The sequence below is a fragment of the Ischnura elegans genome, chromosome 5 (genome assembly GCF_921293095.1).
Source record: "Ischnura elegans chromosome 5, ioIscEleg1.1, whole genome shotgun sequence".
Taxonomy (NCBI): domain Eukaryota; kingdom Metazoa; phylum Arthropoda; class Insecta; order Odonata; family Coenagrionidae; genus Ischnura; species Ischnura elegans.
Window position 1 is genome coordinate 27,757,247 of NC_060250.1, and position 27,711 is coordinate 27,784,957.

The 27,711-nt window shown below is 37.5% G+C and overlaps 1 protein-coding gene across 2 annotated transcripts; it reads left to right on the forward strand.

The window, feature by feature from the left end:
* Positions 1-285: 285 nt before the first annotated feature.
* LOC124158633 (peroxisomal acyl-coenzyme A oxidase 3-like) lies at positions 286-27,606 on the forward strand. 2 transcript variants are annotated; one of them, XM_046533821.1, is made up of 15 exons: positions 2,547-2,822; positions 2,926-3,063; positions 3,193-3,351; positions 3,879-4,025; positions 4,215-4,362; positions 13,359-13,545; positions 13,625-13,740; positions 16,196-16,371; positions 16,642-16,767; positions 16,861-16,981; positions 21,595-21,834; positions 23,147-23,301; positions 24,438-24,576; positions 26,441-26,595; positions 27,151-27,606. In XM_046533821.1, the coding sequence occupies exons 2-15, from the start codon at positions 2,947-2,949 to the stop codon at positions 27,253-27,255; spliced, it is 2,091 nt and encodes a 696-aa protein (XP_046389777.1). In that variant the 5' UTR covers positions 2,547-2,822; positions 2,926-2,946; the 3' UTR covers positions 27,256-27,606. The 2 variants fall into 2 exon arrangements, 1 of the variants encoding a protein (XP_046389777.1); XR_006864848.1 differs by lacking the exons at positions 3,193-3,351; positions 3,879-4,025; positions 4,215-4,362; ... (8 more) ...; positions 26,441-26,595; positions 27,151-27,606 and having other exon boundaries at positions 286-2,557; positions 2,747-2,822; positions 2,926-2,941.
* The last annotated feature ends 105 nt before the right edge of the window (positions 27,607-27,711 follow it).

A 27,711-nucleotide genomic window follows, 5' to 3' on the forward strand; every position in this document is an offset into this window, starting at 1 on the left:
GGGAGTTAAATACCAAACCATTAAACCATTAAAGTTTACGATGATTTTGGTGTTAAAATAGCATATATTTGCCATTATTTTAAGTTAAATTTTATCTCACAAATAATTTAATCCACTTAATGGAAAAATAAGGCCATGTGTAATTAAATTATTATTTAAATTATCAAAGTAGCCGCGCTCTCTTTGATTACCGCGAACAGCGCCGCTGAGAATGTAAAGCACACTACAAACTTGAGTCATGTGCCATGTGACGTACTATGCTCCTCGATCATGATTATCATTACTCATTTGTCAAAATAGTAACGTTTAGCGAAGTTTATGAATTTTACTGCGAGGTAACGTGAAAATTTATTTTGAGTGCTATCGATGGATATTATTTCCTCAGCAGTTCTAATCAAGAAAACGTAATCATAGTATTCTAGTGAATTTGTGCGAAGACATGCTTCAAAATTTACGTGTGCTTCCCAGCTTAAACGGTTAAAAACCATTGACATCAGTGTTATGTGTTTGTTATCAATTGGTTAGGAAAACATTCTTAACATCAGTTTTACTCCGTTGTTCTGTGATAATTGTTGAAAAGGTATCTAAAATGGAAGTAGAGCCAAATTCTGACAGTTCCTCTCATACTGAAGGTGACTTGAAACATGAGGATGAAGAATCCAGCAAAGCATGGGGTATTAATGGCAGTTCGGCGCCGGTTTCAGAAATGAAGGCTCTAGAGGTTAGCGATAAAATGAAGCAGTTAGTTCAAGTAGTCAAGTGCAACGTTGAATGTGTCGGTCCAACATTTAGGGATTTTTACATGCGTTTGCACAAGATTGAAGATATTAAAACTAAGGAACGTGGGTCTAGTTCGGTAGTAGGTGTCACTAAAACTAATTCTGCCAAGGAAGTAGATTTAAATTACTTGAAAACTTTGGATCCCAAGGAATGGAGAGATCAAGATCACTATGCTGTTTTAGGTTTAGCTCATCTACGGTTCAATGCAACCGAGGATGAAATCAAGAAGGCCTATCGTCAGGTCGTTCTTCTTCACCATCCAGACAAACGGAAAGCAGGTGGAATACAAGCGGACAATGATGACTATTTTTCATGTATAACCAAAGCATGGGAAATTCTAGGTAACCCGCAAAAAAGAAGATCCTACGATTCTGTGGATCCCGAATTTGATGACTCAATTCCAAGTGCAAATGAAATGTCCAAGACTAAGTTTTTCGAGGTTTTTGGTCCTGTGTTTGAAAGAAATGCTCGATGGTCAGAGAAAACCCCTGTCCCACTTCTGGGTGAAATAAACTCTCCCAGAGAAGAAGTAGAACGTTTTTATTCTTTCTGGTATTCCTTTGAGTCATGGAGGGAGTATTCTTATTTGGATGAGGAAGAGAAGGACAAAGGGCAAGAAAGAGATATTCGTAAGTGGATGGATAAACAAAATAAAGCTGCGAGGGCTAAAAGGAAGAAGGAGGAAATGGTGAGACTACGTCTATTAGTTGACACTGCATACAAATGCGATCCTAGGATCCAGAGGTTCGTGCAGGAAGACAAAGAACAGAAAATAGCTCAGAAGAAAGCCAGGCAAGAAGCTTTAAAAGCAAGGCAAGATGAAGAGGAGCGAAAGAGACAAGAAATATTGGAAATGGAACGTAAAAAGAAAGAAGAGCAGGAGGCTGAGGAAAAAGCTAAGCAAGAGGCAGCCAGAAAGGAAAAGGAACTTCTTAACCGCGCATTCAAGAAGCAAAGGAAGAGTTTGCGAAACATATGCAAAGAAAATAACTACTACACTGTTAGTGAAAATGAAATGTTGCATCATATGTCATCAATGGAAAAGATGTGTGAAATCCTCAAATTGGACGAGTTGAAGGAATTAAATGAAAAACTCCAAGGCCAGTCGCTAGAAGATGGACGAGCAGTTTTTCTAAAATGGCTTCAAGAAGTTGATGAAAGAATCGAAAGGGAGAGAGCGGAGGTTATGCAGCAGGCAGAAAGAGCTACTTCGCGTAAAAATCTGCCTCGTGATTCAGCCCAGTGGAGTTTAGATGATCTACAACTACTCATCAAAGCCGTTAATTTTTTTCCTGCCGGAACCAACGAAAGGTGGGAAGTTATTGCAAATTTCATAAATCAACATAAATCCAATAATGAAGTCCTGAAAACTGCTAAAGATGCTCGTACAAAAGCGAAGGATCTTCAAAATTCAGACTATTCCAAAGGAATTTTGAAAGAAATTGCCAACAAGAAAGCTTTCGATGAGTTTGAAAAGGCTAAGAAGGGTAGTGTTTCTGTTGAAGCAGTCGTAACTGAAAGGTTTGAAGGCCCGGGTGACCAGCAGGAAGCTAATGCTGGGAAACCATGGACGGCCGCGGAGCAGCAACTGTTGGAGCAAGCGCTGAAAACGTATCCTGCCAGCTGCGCAACACGTTGGGATGATATTGCGACTTGTATACCATCAAGAACGAAAAAAGAGTGCATGAAGCGTTATAAAGATTTAGTTGAAATGGTGAAAGCGAAGAAGGCTGCTCAGGCTGCTGCTTCTTCGAAAACAAAATCCTAAAGTTAATTTGTATGAAATACTGTTAATTACGAAATTTTAGTTGTGATTTCAGTTTCTTTTTTTTATTTTTTTGCCGGAAAGTCTTATTTAGTTACGTTTAGTTCGTTGAAAAAGTGTGTGTTTGTATTAGTGGGACGCACATAAAGTCTAATCTGCACTCAAGGATATATTTTTATTTCAATGCAAAACATCGAGTAGGTTGTGGAGGTCAAATCATCTGGATATCTTAATCTCTCTAATCAGTCGATAAGATTGCTGTGTCACGGAGGTCTAGGTAAGTGATTCACATGTTAATGTGCATGCATACGTTTAAACTGATTTTTTTGTCATCGGCAGCCGTGTTACGTGAGGTACAATATTCTTGTCTTCTGTTCTAGGATCTTAGTGAAGGAATTTAAATGGCTGTGATAACGGAATTTCCTCCTGGTCCCCTTGATAGATACAGGAAATCTGCTTCTTTTGACTGGCGACATTTAAAATTATTGATAGAAGATGAAAGTATCCTCAATTTCAAGGTATTATTCACGTATTTTGTTCGCTCGTTGCTCAATTACCAGTAGTCGCGACGCATTGACTATGGTCAACGCCATTTGTCTCGAATCTATTATTTCTTTGGTCTCATATCAACATGTTTTCGTTCACAGATGAAGATTTGGAAGACGTTGGAGAAGGATCCATTATTTCACCATCCTCGCACTACTCTTTCCTTGGATGAGTTCCGGAGGTTGACAGTCCATAGGATGTACAAATTAAAAGAATATAACTTGTTACCCCTCGAAGAGATTGTTGAAGATATCCGAAAGGTGTGATTGAAATCCTCCGATGGACAGATTTAAGATATATGTGAATACCACGGTTCTTTCATTTTTTTACAAATCGGGAAAATTTTATTATTTTAGACATTTACGTTGGATTTTACGTGTAGCATTGCGGAAGATTCCCATGTGTGTTGCTCAAAGTGATAAGGTTAAGTTCGCGGATGGCATGCTTTCAAATCTCTGTAATGGAGGTAGCGATGACTTGTAATAATGTGGATTAACTGTTTTCTGATCTAGGTTAATTTCTCTTATTGTGAATATTCACACAAGGCTGTTTTATATGTATATTTTATTACTACTAATGTAAAATTGTTTGCCGCTGTGACAGGTACCAGTAGAATCTCTAGCTATTTTCTGTCTCAAAAATATATTAAATATGAAGTTAAATCTTTCATTTTTATTATTTTTTTGTAAACTTTTTGTAAGATAACATAGATTTTTAACATATACTCTTTTATTTGTTGCATATGGGCTTATGAACTCCAAATTTTGTCCATGAAAATTATAATCAGCTTGCGGCAATGACTGTTGCTCTGACTCACTATGAACCTTCACTAATGGTGAAATACTTCCTTACCTTTGGATATTACGAATCGACAATTCAAGCTATGGGTTCCAAAAGGCATTATCATTTCATTGAAGCATCTCAGAAAGGGGAGGTAAGAAATTTTACAATGATTTATCTTGGTTCCATTTTAAAACACTTTCATTATTAAAACAGTGAAAAGGATATGTTAATTATGTTGTCTTAGAGATTCATTCATAGAAATGCACATTCTGACCTAAGGAAATGTTTAGGAGAACATGATCATTCTCAAAAACTTGAAAAATACTCATATTGGTTTCAGACAGGGGGCTGTTTTGCATTAACTGAAATATCCCACGGGACAAACACCAAAGCTCTGCGGACCACTGCTACTTATGATCCAAGTACTCAGGAATTTATTTTAAATTCGCCAGACTTTGAGGCAGCAAAGTGCTGGGTTGGAAACCTTGGTGAGATAGCCACATTTATGACTTCTATTTCTTATTTGATACTCTATCACTATTGTTGGAAGATCAAAGAGCTGTTGTGCAGTTAAAGTTCTCTAATTTTCCGCATAACTTTTGGGAGCACTTGTTTCAGCACCATATAGCAGCTGGCTGTGGTCAATCAAAAGTTAGAATTTTTACTTTTTTGCGTTGCAATTGTTATTTGATTCTGAGGTTAGGGGTTATCAGGCTTTTAACATTTTGGAACGCAATAAGCCAGCATGGAGTAAGTGCTATTTTCAATAACACAAGCCATGACAATTAACCTGTTTTGCCTACATTGCTGAAAAGTGGTCTGTTGACCATGTTTGTTCCACAATGTTATTCAGGTATTTGTACCATTTCTGCTTTAGTTATTGTTGATTGGCATGGCATATATTTTCCTTGAATCCTATAGACCACTAATTTTTTAATGTCATGAGAGAGAATATGCTGCTTTAGTTCAGCCATTCTGAACTAGCTGCTACAGTAGAATTTGTCAAAATTATTTTTAATATGGTAAATGCAGTAGATGCTGGCCATTCTGGGAACAAGCAAAAGTAAAAAAATAACTTTGGATTTGAGAAAAAAATGCAAAAATTGAGCAAGCAATCAATTGACTGCAGTAGCGGATACAGGAAAAACTCTAGGGGTGGGGAGCACAAAAGATTTCTTGAGTTACCTTTATCCTAATAAAAATAATCGAGTCACATGCAGAGTTTAAGAAAATTTCAGTTAAATTTATTACACACATACAAGACAGTGCCATCTTATGATATGAAAAAGTTACGATTGTGGTTCTGCAATGTTTTGGCAATATGGGCGGGCCCGCAAGGGAGGGGGCACACACCCCCCATGCCCCCCATCACTATCCACCACTGATTGACCGGTTGTGGTTGTATTATTGTATTTAAGTATTTTTTTTAGGTTGTAAGTATTTGGTTTAATGATCAATACCAGCCTTCCTTGTGTTGAAACCTAAAGAAGGAGGAGCTTGTAAACCCAAGAATGAGAATCAGGAAGATAGTGTAGTTATCTGGTGAATTGCCTGTTTGTTAGTATGGAAATAGGCATAGGGTTCAGTTAAGGGTGGTTATTCTGTTATTATTTATATTCCCTCTGATCCTCAAAAATTGTTTGGGCTCTACATAATCTGCACAGCATTGACACTTTCAACCCTATTTAAATCACAATTTTTGGTGCCTTGTTACTTTCATTGTATACTGATAGTAATTTTCCTCAAAGGTTTTCATATGCTGTAGTCCTACTCAATATTTAGTTTGTATCAGACAGGTTTCTCTGTATCCCCAGATTCATGATATGCCACTGGTGTAAGTAGTATAAACGACTGATTGTTAAATTTTGGCTTGGGGTTAAGTCACCAGAAGGTATTTTGGAAGCTTACACTGTTCGTGGTAATAAATTATAGAGCAAAATGTAGGCTTTTTGCTGTCCCTTCTTTCAATCGATTCTCATATATTTGCTTCAAAAAGATTGTAATGTTCCCACTATGAAGTTGCTGGTTAACTTCCTTAAAGATAAGCAGAATTGTCTCAACAGTCATCACCAAGCTTTTTTTGTTAGTAAGCAATACAAGTTATCAATGTGTACACTAAACCCATGGTAAGACATGATGGTTCATCATTTGATAATGGCCTTATAATAATGGCCTTGGTGCAGTGGCAAACATTGATGGTATACAAAAATATCTTGATAAAAACCTATTTTGAAAGTAATCATGTCACTTGCCTCAGTTAAGTGGACTCTTTTAGAAGAGGGTCTAAGGAAAGGCTTGTTAGTTTAAATACAGATCAGTTCTGGAAGTGATGTTTGTTAATGCTGTGTCTTGAGCATTGAACTAGACATACATTTTAAAGTACTGTAAAGCTTATTCAAGGTGGTGAGGTAAGTTGGATACGGATTGATAAGTTGCCAAATGAGATCATTTGGAAAATTGCTGCTAGAAATGGTGCAACTAACAGGTAAGTGTTAATTTGACCTTAAAATGCCTAGAATGATCTTTCAGGCATGGAGAACAAGAGCCACTTGGTGCCTACAAACATATTTGGACCTATCACTTACCTAGTCTTACCCCTGTGCTATGCTACTCTATCATCCCTAACCAGCCCTCTTCTATTCTTTCTTACCTACCCTTCCACGTGTCAAAACAACTTATTTTCCAATTGAATGGATGCAAAAGATTTGGAGGCATGGCGGTATTGAAGCAATGTTAAAGCTTCCAAAGAAAATTATTACGAATTGATTATCCATATCTTCAGATTATTGTTTTGTGCTTCCCCTCCACTAGGATAATAATTATGATTATTATTATAGCTCTACATACCAAAGCATTGCATAGAAGAAGTGTCTTTGTACGCAGTCATACACACAGTACATATGTATACAAAAAGAATGAAATTCATCATGAAAAATTCGTTTGGTATACGTAGTCAGGATTCCAACCCCAGCAATTGGGAGATCCATACAGTCCATCACCACTAACACAGGCAAAAAATACCCATTGTATTTTTTACTAAAAAAACATTTGCATCATGTTTTCACATTGTACTGCACATACAGTGGAACCTCGTTAAAGCGAGTACGGGCTATAGCGACACCTCCGCTATAACGAGACATAGCCGATGCACCGTCAATTGACCCTATAAAAAGCGTGTTAGAAAATTCGTTTTTACGAGACCCTTTAGGTGTTGGCTCTCGCCATAGCGAGGGTTTCACCGCCGGTAGACTTTCATCAAGACTGCTTAACCTCCGTAATTGCTAGCGATCTGTTAGAAATGAAGTTAATGGAGTACTCAGTCTCAAATTTATGTGGTAAACTGTCGTTCGGTAAATAAGTAGTTAATTTTGGTGAAAATATTGTGGCATTAGCATTCGCGAATGCTTCATCTTCATTTATTCCTCGGGCGGCAGAAAGCAGTCGGCAGCATACCCGCACGTCCGTGAGTTGCGTGAGTAGAAAGCATTTGATGGCAGTCACCATGGCCAAAAAACACTAAACACGTCTAAGCGAGAAAATAAAAATAAAGGAGTAATATGAGAGTGTCGAAATTAATTTATCTTCCTATTCGCTCTGCAAAATTAAAAAAAAAAAACAAAAGCGCCCAAGGAATGCAGACGATGAAGAGTTATAAGAAGCTTTGTTCGGGTGGTTTTGCCCACTCAAATACGCGGGAACTTCTGAGAAAGGGGCTACGCCTAAGCCTAAAGCGGAGTATTTCAGGCATAGATTGCGAATCGAGAATTTTAAGAGTGCGGAAGGTTGATTATACTAATGCGAAGCACCAAAGCGTTATCTCCCCTCATAATTGCTGGTGATGCCTGCGGTGTAAACCCGAAGTCGTGGAAGAAAGGACTCCGATCATAAATATCTTTAGAAGTATTCCCCGCGTCATTTAACATAGACCAAACGGAACTTTTTTACATGCAACTCCCCGACAAAACCCTTTCAGTATGAGGTATTTCTTGCAATGATGCCTCTAAAGGTAGGTAGTGCGCCTGAGCAATGATGTAGGATGTACGAAGCAATGATACTCAGCGTGAATTGTCCGGATGGACGTATTTATTCTCCGTTGCGGATTTACAAGGGTGAACTATTCGCGTCAGTGGTCGCAGTGGTACTGGTGCTTTCTTTTGTCACATGGGTAGCCGAGCATCCCCTGGTGGCCGCTGGAAGAACTCACAGAACAACTAACTCTCGTCTGCAGTGCCGTGGTAAACTCGGTGCATTATTTAAAATACGTCACGAGCGTAAGACTCAAAAATAAACTTTTTTTCAACAACGGCAATTTTAATCACATCATTTTTCAAGCTTAGCAAACTTTTTACCGTAGATGATGAAGATATTACGTTATCTGATAGAAAAAGTCTTCCAAGGCGGGAACGTTATACAACCTTCCACCGTTTTCGCCTGTAGAAACAAATGCAATGCGTTATTTCACTTCACTGCCGCGTAACGAACAGAAGCAATAAACATACACCAATAGAAACATTTGAGGCATTAAATAACCACGATACTGTTTTATCAGGAAATTTTTGAATTTTCAGTGGAAAATACCAAAATAATAGAATGATCACGTAAATGAACTAATTAAGTGCATAGAAAAATGGCTTCGTCGGTTGTGCATTGGCATAATGATTGACGAAACAATGCTTTGTATGATTTTTATTCAGTACCGCGCTTATAAATTGTTTGAATAGTTAGTCGTTGTTTGAGTAAAGAAATTTAGTGATGCAAAAAAAACATCGTTTTTCGTCCGGATTTGTGCTTACGTTTATCGGACAGATGTTTATCTGTCGCCGCACCACTCCTGTTCTTGTATATCTGTCCGCAACAGATATATTGGCTATTATTTGCTCCACCTCCGGTAAAGCGACAATTCGCTATAGCGAGTGTTTATTAGTGCACCGTGGGGTGTCGTTATATCGAGGTTGCACTGTAATGGTTATCATAGTGTATTAGAGTCTTTTGGAATAAAATCTCTTGGATAATTGTTGACATCTGTTTACCAAAGCATTTCTTTGATAATAGGCACTTGCATTGACATTCTATTTGATGCTTCACCAAAATCATCATTTAGTTACATTTTCTCTTCGAAGTTGTCAGCTCATTAGTAACCATTAACATTCAGGAATGGTGTTTTCTGTACTTTTTCTCTCGTATTATCCGAATTTATTACTTTCTTTGAAAAATATTGGATACCATTGAACCTCTGGGGGTATTAGCATTATGTTTCCTTGTTTAAAAATTGGGTGATTATGCTCAGTTTCACAGTCCAGTAATCCAGTTTTTGGTAGGGCTTAAAATGTAAGAATGGTGATCTGCTGTGTCTTCCAATGTATCTCTTCTTCTTTCATGAATGAACTTTATGTAATGACCCCCTCCCTCAATGTAATTAGTAATATCATTCACCTGTGGCTCTATCTGAGGTGAGCTCTAACCTCACCTATCCAGTGGTGGATTAAGGGAAGCGGCCACCCCTCACGCTTTAATAATTTCTGGAAATTTTTTTTAAGATGATAATATTTAAGGTGGCTCCCTGATGAAAGTTTTTATTTCACCAGCTTATCAAGCAATCTTTAAAAATGATTAACTGATGAATACCTTAATGCCACTTGTTTACACATATCAGACTTAAGACACAAAATCACTGAGCATTATTGTCTACCACCGATGCACTGTGGAGAGTAATTAAGAGTCTTCCCCCAAAACAACGACCTAAATTCAGCCCTGCCTTCCAAAAGCAACCTCTGCATTGAATCACTGAAGGAGTGAGCTTTTGACCTATCTAACTATGCAGCTATTATTTGGCAGCAAAAGAAAAAATTGCTAGATCTATGCTTATCGTCAAGAATTAAAATATACTATTCTTTCTTATCTTGTCATGGTAATGGACAATCAGCAAAAAATGTAATGATGCAAATGTTAACCCGAGAGTCTGGCTCACCATGTTTTCTTGATAATAGGGTCAATGTATCTAGTAGTATGTTCACAATGAACTCTGAGAAATTTTTTTTTCACAACTGATGTATTTTATTAAGAAATTCATCAGAAATTAAATATGGTTTCATGTTCTCTTTGCTCTGGATGTTAAACAATTACTTTTTAGATAATTCTTGCACAATAGGGTAGTTACCTTCATCAAAGAAAATGAAAGGCATTGATTACGATTCGTTACCCACCATTAGTGTATTCATAATATACAAATTATTTGGTTTTAGAAATAATGGTTTAGATGAATGGCAAGGGTCAATTTTATCCTCATTTGAAAAAGGCCAGAATGGCGCCCATGCGATTCCACTCCACGTGATGTCACACGGACCTATTTTCTATACGAGTAGATGGGAGTTTTACATCGTCTGAGGTTACCAATGCATGCATGAGGCACAGAGCTCAGGGAGATATCTCTTAATAATCACACATTAAAATTACCTAAGCTCGAAAAGTTTCCTTCGTTTGATAAGGGAATAATAATCCTTATTTAAGCCAAGCGCTACCAGCTATCAGGGTACTCAGCTACCTGATAGCAGCCTGCGTCGTATCAGCGCTCAAGCCTCGCCCCACGGCCACCTCATATGCTGACATCTGGAACCAGAAATACGTCACACGTTCTTTTCCCATCATTCCTACTTAGCCGTCGCGTTTTCGCGTGCTTGAAATTTTTCATTTTTCGTTTAATCGCGAAAAATGAATATTGTCATTCGAAAATCTTAGAGCGTGAAATGTGCACTCCAGGAGTAATAATCTTTCGATTTAGGCAATAAAGAAATAATAGGAAACCACCCTATTGACATTATTCTCTAGGAATAAATGGCCATTAATAGAAAAATCAGCTTATCTTTGATCCAAGTAATTGTTGCTTTGTAAATATTCCAGTAAGCATTTTTTGGTGGGTCAATTAAATTTGGAACCTTTTTCTCACGGTGGCTTTAGGCTGCCCAAGGTACGTTATGGAGGAAAGGAAGATAGAAAAGATTTTGAGTATGCTGAACGCAAAATGTGTGCAGGTTTATAAGCTTTCACTAGGTGTTAGTGTTAGTACAAGTTCTTGGTTTACTCGTAGCTTTCCCAATCAATGCCTAATTCAAATACTCCCAAGACATGAAGTTACCCAAGTGGAGAATATCCTTACTACCAACCCAACTGCTGAGGTGAATGCGAATGTAGGTGTGTGTATGAGCTTCTTAAAACATGTACTTGCATCTTTGCCCTCTCTTCCTACCTGCTCTCCGGGCCCCTTCTTTCCTTTATAGTCCAAACCTTTCCTGGAGAGGGACAACTAGCTACCCTCCCTTATTCTTTGGGGGCTGTATTCAGTTGCCATGAGCTACACATCTCCTTTCCTTTCATTGTCTCTGGATTCCAGTTGTTCCACTTGGAGTTGGTGCATCTTTCGATTTCTTCAGAGAGGGGATTTAATAAAGCGTTTTCAAGATATGTCTGACAAAATATTAAAAATCTGTGTGGGTTAAGATGATTTGTGAACGTGAGTTCTGAGCTCAGCAGTGCACTCCAGGAGTGGTCAACCTGCGACTCACTTTTTCCAAATTAGGACAATATATATCAAATTTTCCATATTTTACCTGTACATGTTGTCGCTGATATTTATAAATCCGACACCAATGATGAATATTGTGCTGAATAAATGTAAAATAATACACTTAAAGTTGCTTCTTTAACATTTTCCAGAAGCTTGAACCCAACAGAAACTGTGTTTTTTATCTGGAAATACTATCCAAAATGTAAAATAAAGGATAATTACGATGTTTTTGCATTTCATACACTTAAAAGGCTGTTTTTCAAGCTAATATTCAAGAATGAAGTTAGTGCTGAAGTGGACATTTTTGGCAGTAAACAGTAACAGTAATTTCCACAATAACCATTTTTCCTTCCAAAATTAGACCACCTCATCCAATTATGTATCATTATTCTTATGAAAATATGCTCAGTATGATAATGCCGTACATTTCTAATGCTTTATATTCTTTGAATTCCCTGAAGATATAGAAATTATATATTTATTTATTACTTCAATCTGTATTAATAATCCTTGTGACATTGTATAGCTTGTACTTTTGATGACTTTTGATAATCTCGAATATATTTCATACCCATTTAAATATTTTAATATCATATTCTAAAATATGAAATCTAAATAGTAAAAGTTTTTTAGCCTGGATGATACCACTAATAAATGGCAAAATCTTGTGCAGCTAAAAAAAATTCCTGCTCACACAGCCCTATCCATCTCTGAAAGTATCGTATTTCTCTGAATATAGTTCCCCTCTGAATATAGTCCCCCCTCCCTCCTAATTTTGTGGCTTCAGTTTCGGGAAAAGTTAAAAAAATGTGTTTGAACATAGTCTCCCCCTTTACTTTTGCCACAGGCTTTTTTGGAAAAAAGGGGGACTACATTCAGACATATACGGTATTTGTGGTAGAATGGTCTTGAAGTCAATTTTTGTACTGCCTATGTATTTCTCGGTTTATTAAACCCAAGTGATAAATGCCTAATTATGACTCCACCATGCCTTAAAGATTACTATAAAGTATCTCAATGGTATTAATCCAAAATGGAAGTTCCAATTTAGTTAAGGACTATGCTTGGCAATGAAGGAAAAAAATTGTGTGGTATTTAATGCAAATTAGTCAAAGGAACCCTGTTTTTGTATTCCCAGGTGTTGAATTTCCCTCTTTTTTTGCAATTTTTTTCATCCTGTCAATTATGATTTTTGGAGTTAGATAGCCTTGCGGGTTTAGTGCTGGGTAGCTGATCGAAGGGTCCAGGTTTCAAATCAGTTACCGCATTTCTCCGAGTATAGTCTCCCCCCACTAATTTTGAGGCTTCAGTTTAGGGAAAAATTTTAAAAATGCATTTGAATATAGTCCCCCCTTTACTTTGATCATGGCATTTTTTGGAAAAAAAGGGTGGGCTATATTCAGACGAATACGGTATTAACGATACCTATAAATTTTGGAACAGATCTGGCCTAGTTTTGGCTAGTACCTACTTTGGCAGTACTCACCAGAACCTGATCTAGAATATCATTTCCTCATGGGTAAGCCTTTGGACCCCCACAAATCCTTGAAGTATGAGGTGGCCGAGGGAAAGAAACGCCCCCTACTCTGAAGGTATGATATTCAAATGCCTATGGCTACGTCTGGAGTGAGCTCTACTTTCACTTATCCACACCAGCCTTCTGGCAGAATCACTGAGTGGTTAATAATGATTTACCTTTACTCTAATTACACTTAATTTTTTCCTATAAAAATTCAAAAAGGTGGTTTTATTGTTGGATTGACTTAAAATGTATCACATCACGATTTTTTCCAGCTTTTCCACTGCATGGTTATAATATGAAGGTGCCATAATGTTGTGTCCAATAAAGGAAAACAGCGGGGAACATTTATTTAAAATTTTTGGAAAAGCCTTTAAATTAGTTTTGGTGATTATGATCCACAGGTAAATGCAGCACTCATGCTATAGTGTTTGCTCAGCTGGTAACTGGACAAGGGAATGTGAATCAGGAGAGCCACGGACTACATGCTTTTGTTGTCCCCATCCGCAACCCATCAACTCTTCTGCCATACCCTGGCTTAATTGTTGGTGATATGGGGGAGAAAAATGGCTTGAATGGCGTGGACAATGGGTAATTTAATATGTTGCAAATTGTTGGAGCCAAGTAAAATCAAAACCTACCATTACTCATTACCTCCTTTGAATTTCAGATTTGTGATGTTCCAGAATTACAGAATACCCCGGGAAAACCTTCTGAACAGAACTGGTGATGTTCTTCCTAATGGCAACTATGTCAGTCCCTTTAAGGATGCCAGCAAGCGCTTTGGTAATTCAGTGTTTACAATTGTATGACATCCTTATTGCCTTACTGTGATGGAGTTGTGAAATTCTCTGCAAGGCTGTGGCCAGAAAATCTTCATAGGTTTTTAAATCATGGAGGATAGTTTATCCATCTAGATGCCTGCAAGAAGTTGAAAACCTGGGCATCTCCTAGGCTGTTGGTGCCCAAAGGGAGGGATGGAAACCCTGCACAAAGAGGCCTGCAGTTCAGGCCATATCCTTAGAACCCTCAGAAGCAGTGTGTACCTCAGACCAGGCTCATAGCCAAGAGGGCTGCATTCTCCCCCACTAAGTATTTTCCCTTCAGGTGACTCCTCACCTTGCATACCCTTTGAAGGAATCTAGCCCAGGGGCATTAACCCACCGACTTTCTCTCATCTATTAAAAGTTGTAGACTGAAAATCAAGTCTCAGATCCAAAATTTGCTGAAAATCTGATTTAACATATCAACTATTGCCACTGGAGTGCCCTAAAGTTTAAAATTTTTCGAAAAATCAGGCAGATTTTGGAAATGAATGTCTACGGAGACTAAGCCATAACAGCTACAGTAGTTGTGCTGGGTAATAGTTGTGCTTGATTTAATGATTTAAAATACTTCGAAACTGGTTGCCAAGTTTTGAGCCTGTGTGGAAAGTATAAATGTATGTGTAAATAAGTGCCTTTTATTATTACTATGCATAACTTCCAAAAAGTGAATTCACCTACTATCAACTTCAAAATTTATCAGTATTGGAAGCACACGTTCCACCCAAACCCTCCCCGAAGCAGATTTATGGTCACATGCCTGCCCCAACCCCTTCAGTAGGCACTGCGAGCAAAAGGAGGTGTGGGGATGTGATGAAATTTATGAGCCAATAAGAGACTTAGGTTTTCAATAGGATTGCGAGGGTTTTTTCATCAAAATCCTCTTGAAAACTCATTGAAGGTGATCAAAAACGTATTGGTCAACTTTTTACAACCCTGTTGCAATCTTTATACAGAAAACCTCTGGGATTGCCAAAAAATATTTCATTATTGGCTTTGAAGACCCTCATTGAAATCCTCACTAAATCAAAATCATGGCAAATCCTGTTGAAAACCTTTGTAAAATTTACAAATCGTAATGAACACCTTTTTTTTGGGAGAGACAAAATGAAATGTCCAGCAATTCTTTTAGAAACCTATACAAAACCCCTTTGTTTTGGAAACTACACAATAGTTTTCTTATGAGAATACATATAATAATAATTATTATATATTATTCAAATTGGCTATTTGCCAGGGGGTAATATGTAATGACAATACATCCCCAAAATAAATTTAGATAAGTGAAATTGAAAATTTAAAATTAGCAATGAAATTAGTTTTCCAAGATATATTTTTTTCACCTCTTCTTGTTGCTAGGATATAGGGCTGAAGCAGTTCTGTCTGGGGAGTCTTTTCCAATCATTAGTCATCTTGTTGAGATGTGAGAATTTTTTTACGTTGGTCCAATGTGGCTGGTATTTCATCTTGTATTGGTGATCTTTCCTATCTATATAGTTTGGATTTTCAATCTTATCTCGTAGTTACCCCACGCATTTTCCCCTGCAAGTGTGCAGAAGAGTGAGCAAAGCCTTTTTTTTCTCCATCTTAGTGAGTCTCACACCAGTACTTGCAGCGTTTTAGTGACATTCTCAGTCTTTTTATGTTTCCCCGTTACATGCCTTGCTGCCTTTGAATTGTTGCAACTTCGTTCTTCCCATAACCTCTTCTATTTTAAGTCGGAATAAAAAAAAAATCCCGTGAAATCTACTATGTACTTCTGTCAGGGGAAATAATCTCACTCTCTCTTACACACACCTATGCATCCAACTTTTATATTCAGGTACAGGTCTCCACTGCAAAAGCACAATAGGGGCACAATTTTAAAATTTTTTGTGCAGGTTTTAAGTTAGGTGCTTGGCCACTGAACAATTTTCTCATCAAACTTTTTCAAATAAATATTTATTCTCTCTAATAATCCAAAGTAATATAGTGGATTATTAAAATGTTTCATTTTCTGATCCTCCTGTCAAACTGTTAATATTAATAAAATTAAATTTCTTGCAAATGCGAACCTTAATCTACTGTGACCTTGATTGAAAACCTTCATAAATTTCATTTCAAACCTTTTAAAAATGGATTTTAAATGGCTGAACATAACTTTTAAAAATTAAAGCCAGAATGAAACAAATATTGATGTTAAATAAATACCTTAAAGTCCAAGGTTTAAGAATTTGAGCTCCATTCAGGATGGCCTTGATAATGTATCTCCATTTTTATAATGCTTGAGATAAGTAATTTATTTCTATGGAAACTACTTGAAAATCAGCAGATAATGCCAGGTGAAATGAATTTAATAGGTATTGGGAAAGATATATTTTTTCAACAAAGGTGAGTTTGGTTTGAATTACAAAACTGCATAATATTTTCCTTGATAGGTGCCTCACTTGGCAGCCTTTCATCTGGCCGAGTTGGAATAATCGGAATATGTGTGGCATATTTAGTCAATGCAGTTGTCATAGGTGTTAGATATTCTGCCGTAAGGAAGCAATTCAGCTCCAAGTCTGGTGGTGATTCAAGGGAAGAAAGTCCAGTGATTGAATACCAATTACAGGTAAAGTGTCTTAATTTTACTGAGAAATAAATTGACAGTGTTATTAACAATGCCTCTTGTGATGTATGTACACTAAACTGGGGAGTGAATTTTTTTCAAATATTTGGGTTTTGTACAATTATGCATTATGGACGAACTGATGGACCAACATCAAGAAGCATTGTAAAACAAGCCATGAAACTGATTATACTGTTGGTTTATATATTTCTAAATTTTGTGTCATTAAAACTTCTCTTTCTCCTTGTCCAATTGTTATCTCCACTATTCAAGCGATGGCGATTACTACCATATTTGGCTGCAGCCATTGTTTACAAAGTTTTCACTGATACATTCAGCAAAGATTTGGCAGAATTCACTATGAAAAGGATGATTGGTGACATAGACGCACAAACGATGGTGAGTGTGTAATAAGCTGTTCTGGTAATGCTCATTAAACTTGGAGAGCCACACAATCTGGTTGTGTTTATATTTGTTTTATTCTGTTGACAGGCGGACACAGGTCTGGAGATACATGGCCTCTCATGCGCTGGAAAGCCCATGGCAGGGTGGCAGGCTCGTGATGCAATTCAAGAGTGTAGAGAAGCTTGTGGAGGCCATGGATATTTAAAAGGTATCATTTCTTGAACCATCTGGGATTTCATCGGTGGGTAATAGTCTTCGTAATAGTATTAGTTATGCAAGTATTTATTCTTGCAATGGTACAGGATTTGATCCTCAAATTGTGTTGAAATTTTGAATGTGATACCCAGCCAGCACAAAAGGATACACGTTTTTTGTTACCCTAGGGATCTAGCAGGGATTACTAACAATATTGAGAATACATGTTTAAGTCTTATTCAAATTTTCACATACTGTATTTCTCCGAATGTAATCCCCCCCTTTACTTTTACCATGGGCATTTTTGGAAAAAAAGGGGGGACTATATTCAGACGTATACGGTAATAGCCAAATAGTAATTTTTGGTTTTTACCTTGTTAATATGTACCTATATAGGTTATAAATTTATATGTATTCTATAAGTTTACATTCAAATACCTCAAATATAATGCATGTGATGAAATATAAAGGGTCCTATTCTGCATTATATCATGAATGCAAATTTAACATGAATAAATTTTTGGATAACTAACAGTCTGGACTGGCTGCATGAGAAATGTGGAGTGATGAAAACCACGTTAATTGCTGCACGCGACAATGGATTAACACGTTCCCTGCCACGCGCCGCCATAGGGCGTCTCACATAACTTCAAATTCGAGTTAGTGAGACGCCATATGGCGTCTCGCATAGCTGCTGGACGCTACTAGTGAGACGCCAATGGGCGTCAAAGTAGCGTTTTCGTTGAATCATCAAGCGATGTATAGAACTTGAAATTTAAGCTACATTTCCTTATGCACTGACGAGACAATGTTATCTTCTGTGAAGGGAGGGTATTGGTAACACATTTCAGCTCGAATTTCATTTTTTTATCGCCTTCGGTTTCTCATGTTTTTTTCGAGAGTGCCATTTTTCAATGGCTATATCATTCTATGCTTCAAGTGGAAGCTCGAGGTATTATATCTCCACACAATGTTTCAAATTACATTTGCAGAGCTTTTTTCGTTTTTTTTCCTTCCCTCACTTGTCCCTCGTACCTAACCGAGTTTGGAGCGTATCAGTATACCAAATGTATTCTCTGTGTCTGTGCCTTCGATACGGAAGTGATAACCAGTTTAGTGAATATATCATGTGTACTCCGTCACGCATTATTGGGGGAAAAAGACGTTTTAACGAAGAAGAAATCGAGCATATGTTTCATTCTGACAATTCGGCTTCCACCAACGACCTTGAAGGATTTTCTGAAGGAAACACCGCTAATTCAGGGTGTCTGAGGAGTCGTATGAATCCTCAGAGTCAGGTAATCTTTCTTCTTCTAATACAGGTATGATTCCTTATTCCATTTTTTTATTCACAATCTAATAACTCCTGCTCAGTGGCGCCGACTCCATGGGGCCTGAGGGGGACCGAGCCCCCCCAAAAATTCGTTACAGATGTGAGGAAAAAATGTTCATGCTTGTCAATTTTCCCCGGAGTGTCCAGATATAGCGATTCGAGTGATCAGGGTTCTAATGTCGATCATATGACTATTCTAAAATGCTTAAAAAATATAAAATTCACTACTTATAAAATTTACAGAGACAGGGTCCCCGGTTTGGGCCCCCCCAATATTTTTTGTAAGTCGGCACCCCTACTCCTGCTGTAATGTTTAGATACTTCTAGTGATTTGATTCATCCCACGCTTATGGAAAGAAATGTTGTGAGATAAGTCTCATTTTGTGGGTACCATTAGGAAAAATAGGAAAGGGCTGTTAAGAGAAATAACGACTGCTAACTTAAAGAAAGGCATTTCAGTGCTATGAAAAACTTGTGGAGCAACGGTAAAGAAATGAAAAGATCAGCGTGACGTATTCATGATCTCCACCACCATCAGATAGGAAATAATCCCAACGGGGAAAGAAATCGAAGAGGGCCATGGTTACTAAGCCAAAGATGGTGTTTGAGTACAATAAAATAAAGGGAGGAATTGACATTGCTGAGACCCTTTCGTTGTATCACTGCACCCATCGAAAAAAAGTAAGGTGGTACCACAAGGTGGCCGATGATGCTCTTTTTGGGACTTGCATTGTTAATGCTTTTATACTGTGGAATGAAACACGGAATCCAGGTGCCCACATGATCTCTCTCCAGTAGTTAAGACGATAAATTATAGAAGAATGGCTGCATATTCTTCGGGATTCCGTTGATAGGGTCTAAAAAAATTGACGCATTACCTGGTAAATACAAATAACACTGAAGGAAGCCTTCGAAGTCTGGTAATTTAGAGGATAAAATTATCATAATATAAAATCGAGAATTAGTATTTTTCGCACTATTAGATATTAGCGCTGTTTCTTCATTTTAGAAAAGCCCGTGTTGGCTGTCGTGGATGTTACAAATAATTCTTGCAGACGATGAGTCGCAAAGTTGCCCTCAGTAAAGCCAAACGCGTTTCTACAAAATTTATGATCTCTCCGGATCAGCCGTACCCAAGCCTCCCAAGTATAAATCATTGCACTAATCATCTCCGGATACGATAGCAAATATTATTAAAAGCATAATCAACAATTAAAATTTGTTTTAACAGTATTTTCAACCATAGCTTTTGAGTGTACACTAAAACGTTGGAACGAAGATCCAATGGCCTGAGCCGCCAAATGGCGTCTCATCAAATTTTAGGCATTGTCAAAAGTGGGGAGACGCCCTATGGCGTCGCACGTGACTAAAGTTACAATCGATAGCGCATCACATAATGAGTCCAAATATACCGAGAAATATTAGTAACACCCGGAGATAGGCTCAATATCGTTATTGCCGTTTGGTAATAGGTTCGAAAATATTCGCCTGGCACACGCGGAATGACAGTAGAATTCGGGCCCGGCAGCGAACGTGTTAAGAATCAAACTGCTCAACTTTCAGGGCCTCTGTTTTATCTTGAATCCTTTATTCTCATGTCAATTTGACAAGGTTTATGGTCAGTTTGATGAGCAATTTACAGTGAATTGGAATTAAATTGATTTTATGGCTGTTCAGTGTTCAAGCTATAGTACAATTAAAATATCATTTAAATAATTTTCCAAGTGATTTGCACAAGGCGATGGTATTGTCCCAGATGGAAGAAGAAAGCTATTATAATCATGAAACTTTAAACTAATTGTAAGTAATGGCTGGGAAGCATGAGTATCATCTCACAGGTAGGTGAAGTACTGTCTTCGAAAAACCCAGGGTGTATTGCCAAGCCTTACATTTGTTTCAAAATTATTGCATATTGATGTCAGTTTATGGGTGATGGAACTGCCTGTACCAAAGTGTTGCACAATGAGGAGGAAAAGCTGCCATCAGTGGCGTAGCCAGGAATTTTGTTCAGGAGGGGGGGGGGAAATCAGAGGGGGATATATTTTAAAAACAGGGTACTAAGTAGAGGGTTTTAAACCAATATTAATACTTTTCATAACAGAAAAAAGTTCACTTTGTAAAGAAATCTTCTTTATATTCATTATTTTTTAATATTTTGTCTTCTTTTATGAAGCAAAGCAATTGTTTGCTTTATATTTTGGGGGAGGCGGGGGTCATGACCCCCCTTCTCACTATGCCACTGAATGCAATTCATTAAATTATCTGATGTCCTCCATAAAAACATGCACATGCATTTTAATGTAGAAAACATCAATGGTATCTTAATCTAGAATGCTGATCATTGCATGGGCATACTTATTTAATTGACTCCCTGTGCTTGAATAAAATAATTCAAGTACCGCAGACACCCGGTTATCCGGTGGTGGTATATCCATGTTGCGGATTACCCATGTGTGATTTTCACTCCCGCTCAATATTTTCCACGATCTTTATAAAAAAATTAATCCGATGCAACATCACCGGAATTACTGCATTTGAATGCTAGGATACACAGGGCTTATTATTTCCATTACAATCCCCATCGTAAAATAGAAGCGATCGCATGCTAGCTAAATTCACTCCCTGTCCCTGTTTTCCAAGCCTCGCAGTGCGCGACTGTGCTCCCCAAGCAGTTGCAACCCCGGCAAACTTGTGCAACAACGTGGCGTGGTGCCTGAAAGTTTTTTTTCCGACGTCGCGCAGTGGTTTTGAAGCAATCATGCAAACCACTTTCCAGTATCCGTGATCAGGCAGCCGCGGATGCGTGGTTTTCGTAACCAGTTCTTATATGGAGCCGTAATAATATGAGTAAAACCTTGTTATTGCCGCTAAAAAGATCGCGGTCTGGCAAAGAAAGCTATCAATGAGTCCAGGATGCATTCTAAAATAACATTATGAGTGCGTGAATAATAACACATAGTTTGTTTTACGTAAATTATGAACATTACAAGACATTTAAGCTAAAGTTTGTGTTATCTGTGTTTTCCGATTATTCGTGCCATCTCTCCCCATCGTTACCCCGGATAATCGGGAGTGTGCTGTATTTTGAATGGAAAGAACAACAAAGGAAAGCCTTGAATTAGTCATATACAACATGTTATGCAGTATGTAAAGGAGAAACATGCATGGATATGAAAAGGTTAATTGATAGGAACTACAGTGGGGAGCTGGAACAAATCTAAGTGTATAAAAGAATCAACTGATCTCACAATTTTTGCCTGTGATGATGACTATTTTGAATTCTTTCCTGGCAGTGTCGGGACTTGGATCACTGAGAGACAACAACGATGCCAACTGCACATATGAAGGTGACAACAACGTCCTTCTGCAGCAAACTAGCAACTGGCTCCTAAAGCTCTGGGAGGAGACACAGGGTGGCAGACAGAATATAAAGACACCATTTGGCTCCGCTGATTTCATATCAGAGGCTGCAAACCTTCTCTCCTCTGCCACCTACAACCCTGCTACCCCTGAGGCAGCCACCGAACCAGAAGGTAATATCCTGTATCGCTCTTAGTCTACGGAATACCTATCTGTCTGATAGCCCATAAACCCTTGGGCTGGCTGAATAGATTTTCAAGGCAGCATGAATATGTTTGATGTCTGAAATTTGCTGCTGCTGATGTTTATTGATGGTAGCCTTTCTACATCTACCTTAAACTGATTCTCATGAACTATTAGCTGACTCCAATTTATTTCATATGGTTATTGCCAGTAGCGGATACAGAAAACACTCAAGGGGAGGGCACTAAAGATATCTTGAGTTGCCTTTACTTTTATCGTAATAAAAAATAATCAAGTCACAAGCAGAGTAAAAGAAAATTTTAATCAAAGTGATAATACACATATAAAAGGCGATGCCATCTTATGATGTAAAAAAGTCACAATTGTTTATGCAATGTTTGGCAATATGGGCAGACCCGCAAGGGAGGGGCACGCGCCCCCATCCGTATCCGCCACTGGTTATCGCTGATGATAGGTTGGCATGAGCTGATTCAAGATTTCTGATCTGGATTTGTGAAGACACAAACAACTTCTGGATTTAGCTAATATTAATAAAAACTGTTCATCTTTCTTTACTTTATCCTAGATATGAACTCCTTATATGATCTTTATGATTGTATATGCTTTATTTTGGATTTGTTTGTATTGTGTAATTTTAACACAGCATATGCATAATTAAACTTAACCTATTTTAGGGTAGCCCCTTCATTAAGCCTCTACATAGTCAGTACACTCAGATATAAAGAAAACCAATACATAATAGGAAACTTTTCATGTTTAGTGCATTGTTATAGTAAGAATTTCATGAGAAGTAATACATTTTAATATGTCTAAATGGTATTAATGTTATCATTATTGATTTTTCATTGTGTTATTACCATAGAATTAGATGATTTGTTGCTTGAAAACAAGTTCATGGTGAAGCAAAAACCTAGTACTGTTCCATGAACTTTTTTTTGCTGTAGACTAGTTTTGACAGCTATAGCATCATTCACCATATATCTCATTGTTCAACCAAGTCACGTCAGAATCAATTGATTTCATGGGAAAGAAGTTATTTTTAAACTATAATTTAATAAAATTACTGAAAGCTTGTCTATCAAAATTAAAGCTTCATAATATTTCATTCACAGTAGACTTTTACTACTTAACCTATCCCACTCTCATATGAATTGACCCAAAATTTCAGTTAATGCATTTTACTATTTATAACTCTTTACCGCTAATTTAATGGAGTGCTTCTGATTAGCAGTCTTACTCTACTGAGGAAAAGTTTTAACTACAGCTTTAATGATTTTTTAGAGCTCATCCGGGCGTATAAATGGCTGTGCTGTTGGTTACTCCAGGCAACATCACTACGGCTCAAGCATTTCCAATCAGAGAGGAAAGACCCACTGGAAGCAAAGAATGACTCACAAGCTTACTATGCACGCACTCTTTCAATAGCGTACCTTGAGGTAATATGCACTCCATTTTGTTCCATATCTTCAGTTCACATTTACAGACAAGGATATACATAGAGGAGGCACCAGTCGATCACATTGAAGCTTGAATATTGTTGTCATTTTTGGTGCATTTGAATCGGGTTTCAAAAAGTCCATGGCACTGCAATTAGGATCCATTTATTCTCAAAGTTTACTGTTTTATATTCACATTGTTTGGAATAGCATTGAAAAGTTATTAATTTGATGTGTATGATAGCATCATCACGATTATCAATTTCTTCTTATAGCCCTAATCAGTGGTGTAACTAGGAATATGCTTTGGGGGGGGGGAAGGGAGGAGGATGTGGGGACATGGGGCAACTTACGGAAAACTGACATGCCTGTAAATGCATTTTTCATCATTTTGGCACTGAAAATTTAACTTTATGCAGATGCTGCTATTATATGCCAAAATTAGACAATAGTTTTAATTTTTTAAAATTTTTTTTGGAGGGTTTTGGGGGGGGATCTGTATCCCCTTCCCCCTCATCCCTATCCATAGTTATGCTACTGGCCCTAATTATAGCTTTCTTCTCCATGAAATTCAGATCACTCTGCCTCTCAGCAATGCTTGTGCCGACTTCCATAGACCCAATTCAATGTGAGGTGTGTGACAGCACATAGCTATAGCTATATATTGACAATAGCTATTGTAATACATATTTGTGTTTACAGATATGGTAAATTCTTCCTTTGTCATTTCTTCCTAATGTTAGTTGAGGCTGACAGTTTAGGGGTTGTAAATTCCATACATCAAATTTAACTCTTAAACACTATTTGGTGCAAGAGTTTTAGCTTTGGTAGTTGGGTGGCTATAGTGCTGGGCAATGGTTAGATGGGTCTTGGGTACAAATATGGGTGTGTTATGTTTCTAACCTTTCAAAATTACATGTAGTTCATGTGCTTGAGAGAAACTTTGCCTGTATTTAGTTCAGGTGTCAAAGGAATAGTTGCCAAACTGACTGGCAAACCTTGGAGAATAATCCTCATTGAAACTCCCATTTTACTTCTATTCAATATCTAATTTAAATGGGTAATACTAGTGATAGCATGGTTCTGGTCAATATCAATTACAATCAATATTTATTCAAATTTTTTGGCCTTTGCAGCTCCATGTCTTGCAGAATTTCCTGAATTGGATGCGAGACACAAATGAGCTGGAGGAAAGGGAGAGGAGAGTACTCCGAAAAGTATGCTCGTTGTATGGTGCCTGGAGCCTAGAAAAGCACTTGTCCACTCTCTTCATTGGTAAATCTTTATAGATTTTTCTCAATAATAGGATATTTGAACCAATTTTCAATCTTTGGTGGAGCATTCTTGTTACAGGAAGTCCTCAAGCTACGAAGATCCGACTTATGAACTTTCAGAGGGATGAACATTCATGCCCAATCGAAAAACTCTAGCAAGCCCTAAATTTCTAATTTCGTGCCTTTGGAGAGGCTGATGCGACTGTCAGTGTGGCGTGAAGTATATCACACTTTGGGCCTAACGTACAGTCCGATTCAAAAGTATTGCAACGAATGAAGTAGCACCACTTTCACCACAGTTAGGAAATTTAATTTCGGTATTTTATATGTACCAGTAGGAGGGAAATTTGAACAACATTCCCATTTCCCGCCATATTTTTATTACAACATCATTAAAGGGATATGTATGCGGGATATGTGCAATGCTTAATATCACAAAAATTCTGCAGCTCATGCTAGATAATAAATCCACCACCAGAACGTCAATTTACTTTCTCTCATAAATTGGACGATCCGTCAAAGTATATTTTCTTACAATTCACAATGCGGATGTGACTGAGCTACCAAACCTGGAATCAAACTCCACGAGCAAATGCCCCATTGAAAATAAGGATAACGGAAGGAATGCACTGAGGTAATTCACGTCCCTGCAGACATTGTGGACCGTCGAAGTGTTTTCTTTCGGGCTCTGTAGCGTGGTTATGTTTTATTATTTTTTCAGCTCCAGTCGGGCCACACTGAGAGGGTTGAGATTATGACAAGCGTTAAGTTAACGCAAAATTGTTATGCAGTGCTGCATCCTGCAAGATAAGCACAATTTTCAATGCCTAACCTGTTTCAACGAACTGTTTTTCAACTCATGAACCAGGTCTCGGAGCATATCCTGTTCGTATGTTGAGGACGTACTGTATGTGGTTTTATTAGAGGACCTTGTGACTGCAAAAATAGTAGAGGAGTCGGAAATGAAAATTTTTCATTTAAATTTGTATTATCTCAGGTATCAACAGCTTTCGGGAAAGCTGCGAAAGCCTATGTTTCAATTCGTTGTATTATCACTACATGTTCTCCAAAATGAGCTAGCTGTGCCAGTGTCAAGAGTTTCCTGAAGTTTAGGGAACAACAGTTTTCCCTTCATCTTTGGGATGTCATTTTACGAGAGCACCAGCTAAATTTTCACATCACACTCAAGTTTGAGTAATAATGACTTCCACACTATTGCTGCTAATTTTTTGGTGATAGAGGGTAATGCCTTACAAAATAACTCCTTAATGACACCCAAAGTGAAGCAGAAAATTTGCAAAATTTCCCTGAAAATGTAGTAGTTATTTTGAAGTTGCAAAATATCTCTAGGCAATGGAAATACAGAAAAGCTTATGTTAAGTAATTATGTATTCATTTAAACAGAAAATTCTAAATTTTAATCAAATGAGGCAGTTAGTCCATGTTTTGCCTGAGGTTTCTCAGATTTTAATGTCAAATTTGAGGTGTCTCTACCTAAAAATATGGTCGCTATGGCCACAATACAGTAGTGTTATTTTTGTTGAATTGTCGAGAGAAAAATTCTGATGCAAAGTTTGAAATGTTATGGAAAGTAGTCACATTATAAATATTAATATGCACTGGTTGAATCATACTTGATTTGAGAAAAAAAGTAAAGAAATTGAGAAATTAGTCATCAGATGTAATAAAGCTTAACGATAGGCCCGACTATAACTCTATGTCCATCAGTTTGATATGAGTCCTGATGTGATATAATGAAATTAGAAATAGAAATTCCTAGTTAAAATTTGAATAAAAAGATATGTCTAGATCTGTCACAATGTGAGATATTCTTTTGATATGCTACATTTTGTGTGTCTTTTCAGGAGGCCTGATCAAGAGTCCTGAAGCAGGTTTGAAGCTGAGGGACGGAGTCCTTAAGCTGTGCTCTGATTTGAAAGATGAAGCAGTGAGCTTGGCTGATGTTCTTGCACCTCCAGACTTCGTCCTAAACTCTGCTTTAGGCCACTCCAATGGCAAGGTTAGTGGAGTAAAGATGAAAGGCAAACTTTTTTCATGAAATAATCTGATATTGGGGAGAAGAAATATTCCTTTTGCTAATGACTTTTCATCCCTTGATAAATACACAAAAGCCAGTTTTTATCATTTCTTGAACCTTATTTGATGGTGTGTATTAGAGATTGGTTAATTTTGGTAGTAGGTAAACTCTTCTTGGGATTCCCACAGGGTTAAATTATCCATACTAGCCAACTTTTCTAAATGAAATATTTTCGTTTAGTTTCACTTGCTATCCCTGGTTCTAATATGGAGTTTGGTATAAACTTTGCGGAGTCACCCACAATTTGTGCATGCAGCTCGCAAGAAAACTCCCTTACACAAACCCTCTAATTTACATGTACCAGAAATTTGGGCCCCTTCTACTTCATAAATTAGAGGTTCTGCTGTATTACACCTGTAACCCCCAATCAGCAGTTACCACCTTGAGCCGCCACTTTTCTGCTCAGTGGCTTCTTAAGTCTTAATTAAGACTGGTTCTATGACAGAGTTATTACTTATTATATGATTTTTGTTTCAGGTCTATGAAAATTTACAAGGGGCAATATTTCAAGCACCAAAAGCCCTTGAGAGGCCAGCATGGTGGCAAGATATAAAAGCATCTAATGCTAGAGCCAAGCTTTGAATGAAATTATGAAAATCATGACATTATTTGCCGTTAATTTTCAGAAACTGAGTCAAGTAGCTTAATTATTTTTTTATGGTTGTTGTATTTTAAATACATTAAATATAGATTTGTTAAGCCATTATATTTTGCAAAATGGGATGTTGCTCAATGGATTCCAAATAATTAAGACTTGTTATGAATCACTGTAATGATGTCATATACCGAGGGAAAGGTTGACAAGTTAGGTACATCGTCAATTTATTATTTTGTGTTCACAAAAACCTTGTGTCCATTCTGTCACACAACATAGGACATATATCATATCTATCCACTGGACACCACGTGAAATCAACGGGAAAATATGAAAAATATCAATGAAAAAGAGCCATGATGTACAATTTAAAAATGTGAATTTATTTGATTTATTAGAAGGGTGAATGTGTATATTTTAGAAAATTGTTGTGATGTCAATTT

Coding starts and splice junctions, on each gene's coding strand:
- LOC124158633 (XM_046533821.1), top strand. CDS start 2,947: ATGGCTGTGATAACGGAATTTCCTCCTGGTCCCCTTGATAGATACAGG. Junction 16,768..16,860: donor ACATAGACGCACAAACGATG/GTGAGTGTGTAA, acceptor TTCTGTTGACAG/GCGGACACAGGTCTGGAGAT. Junction 24,577..26,440: donor CTTGTCCACTCTCTTCATTG/GTAAATCTTTAT, acceptor GTGTCTTTTCAG/GAGGCCTGATCAAGAGTCCT.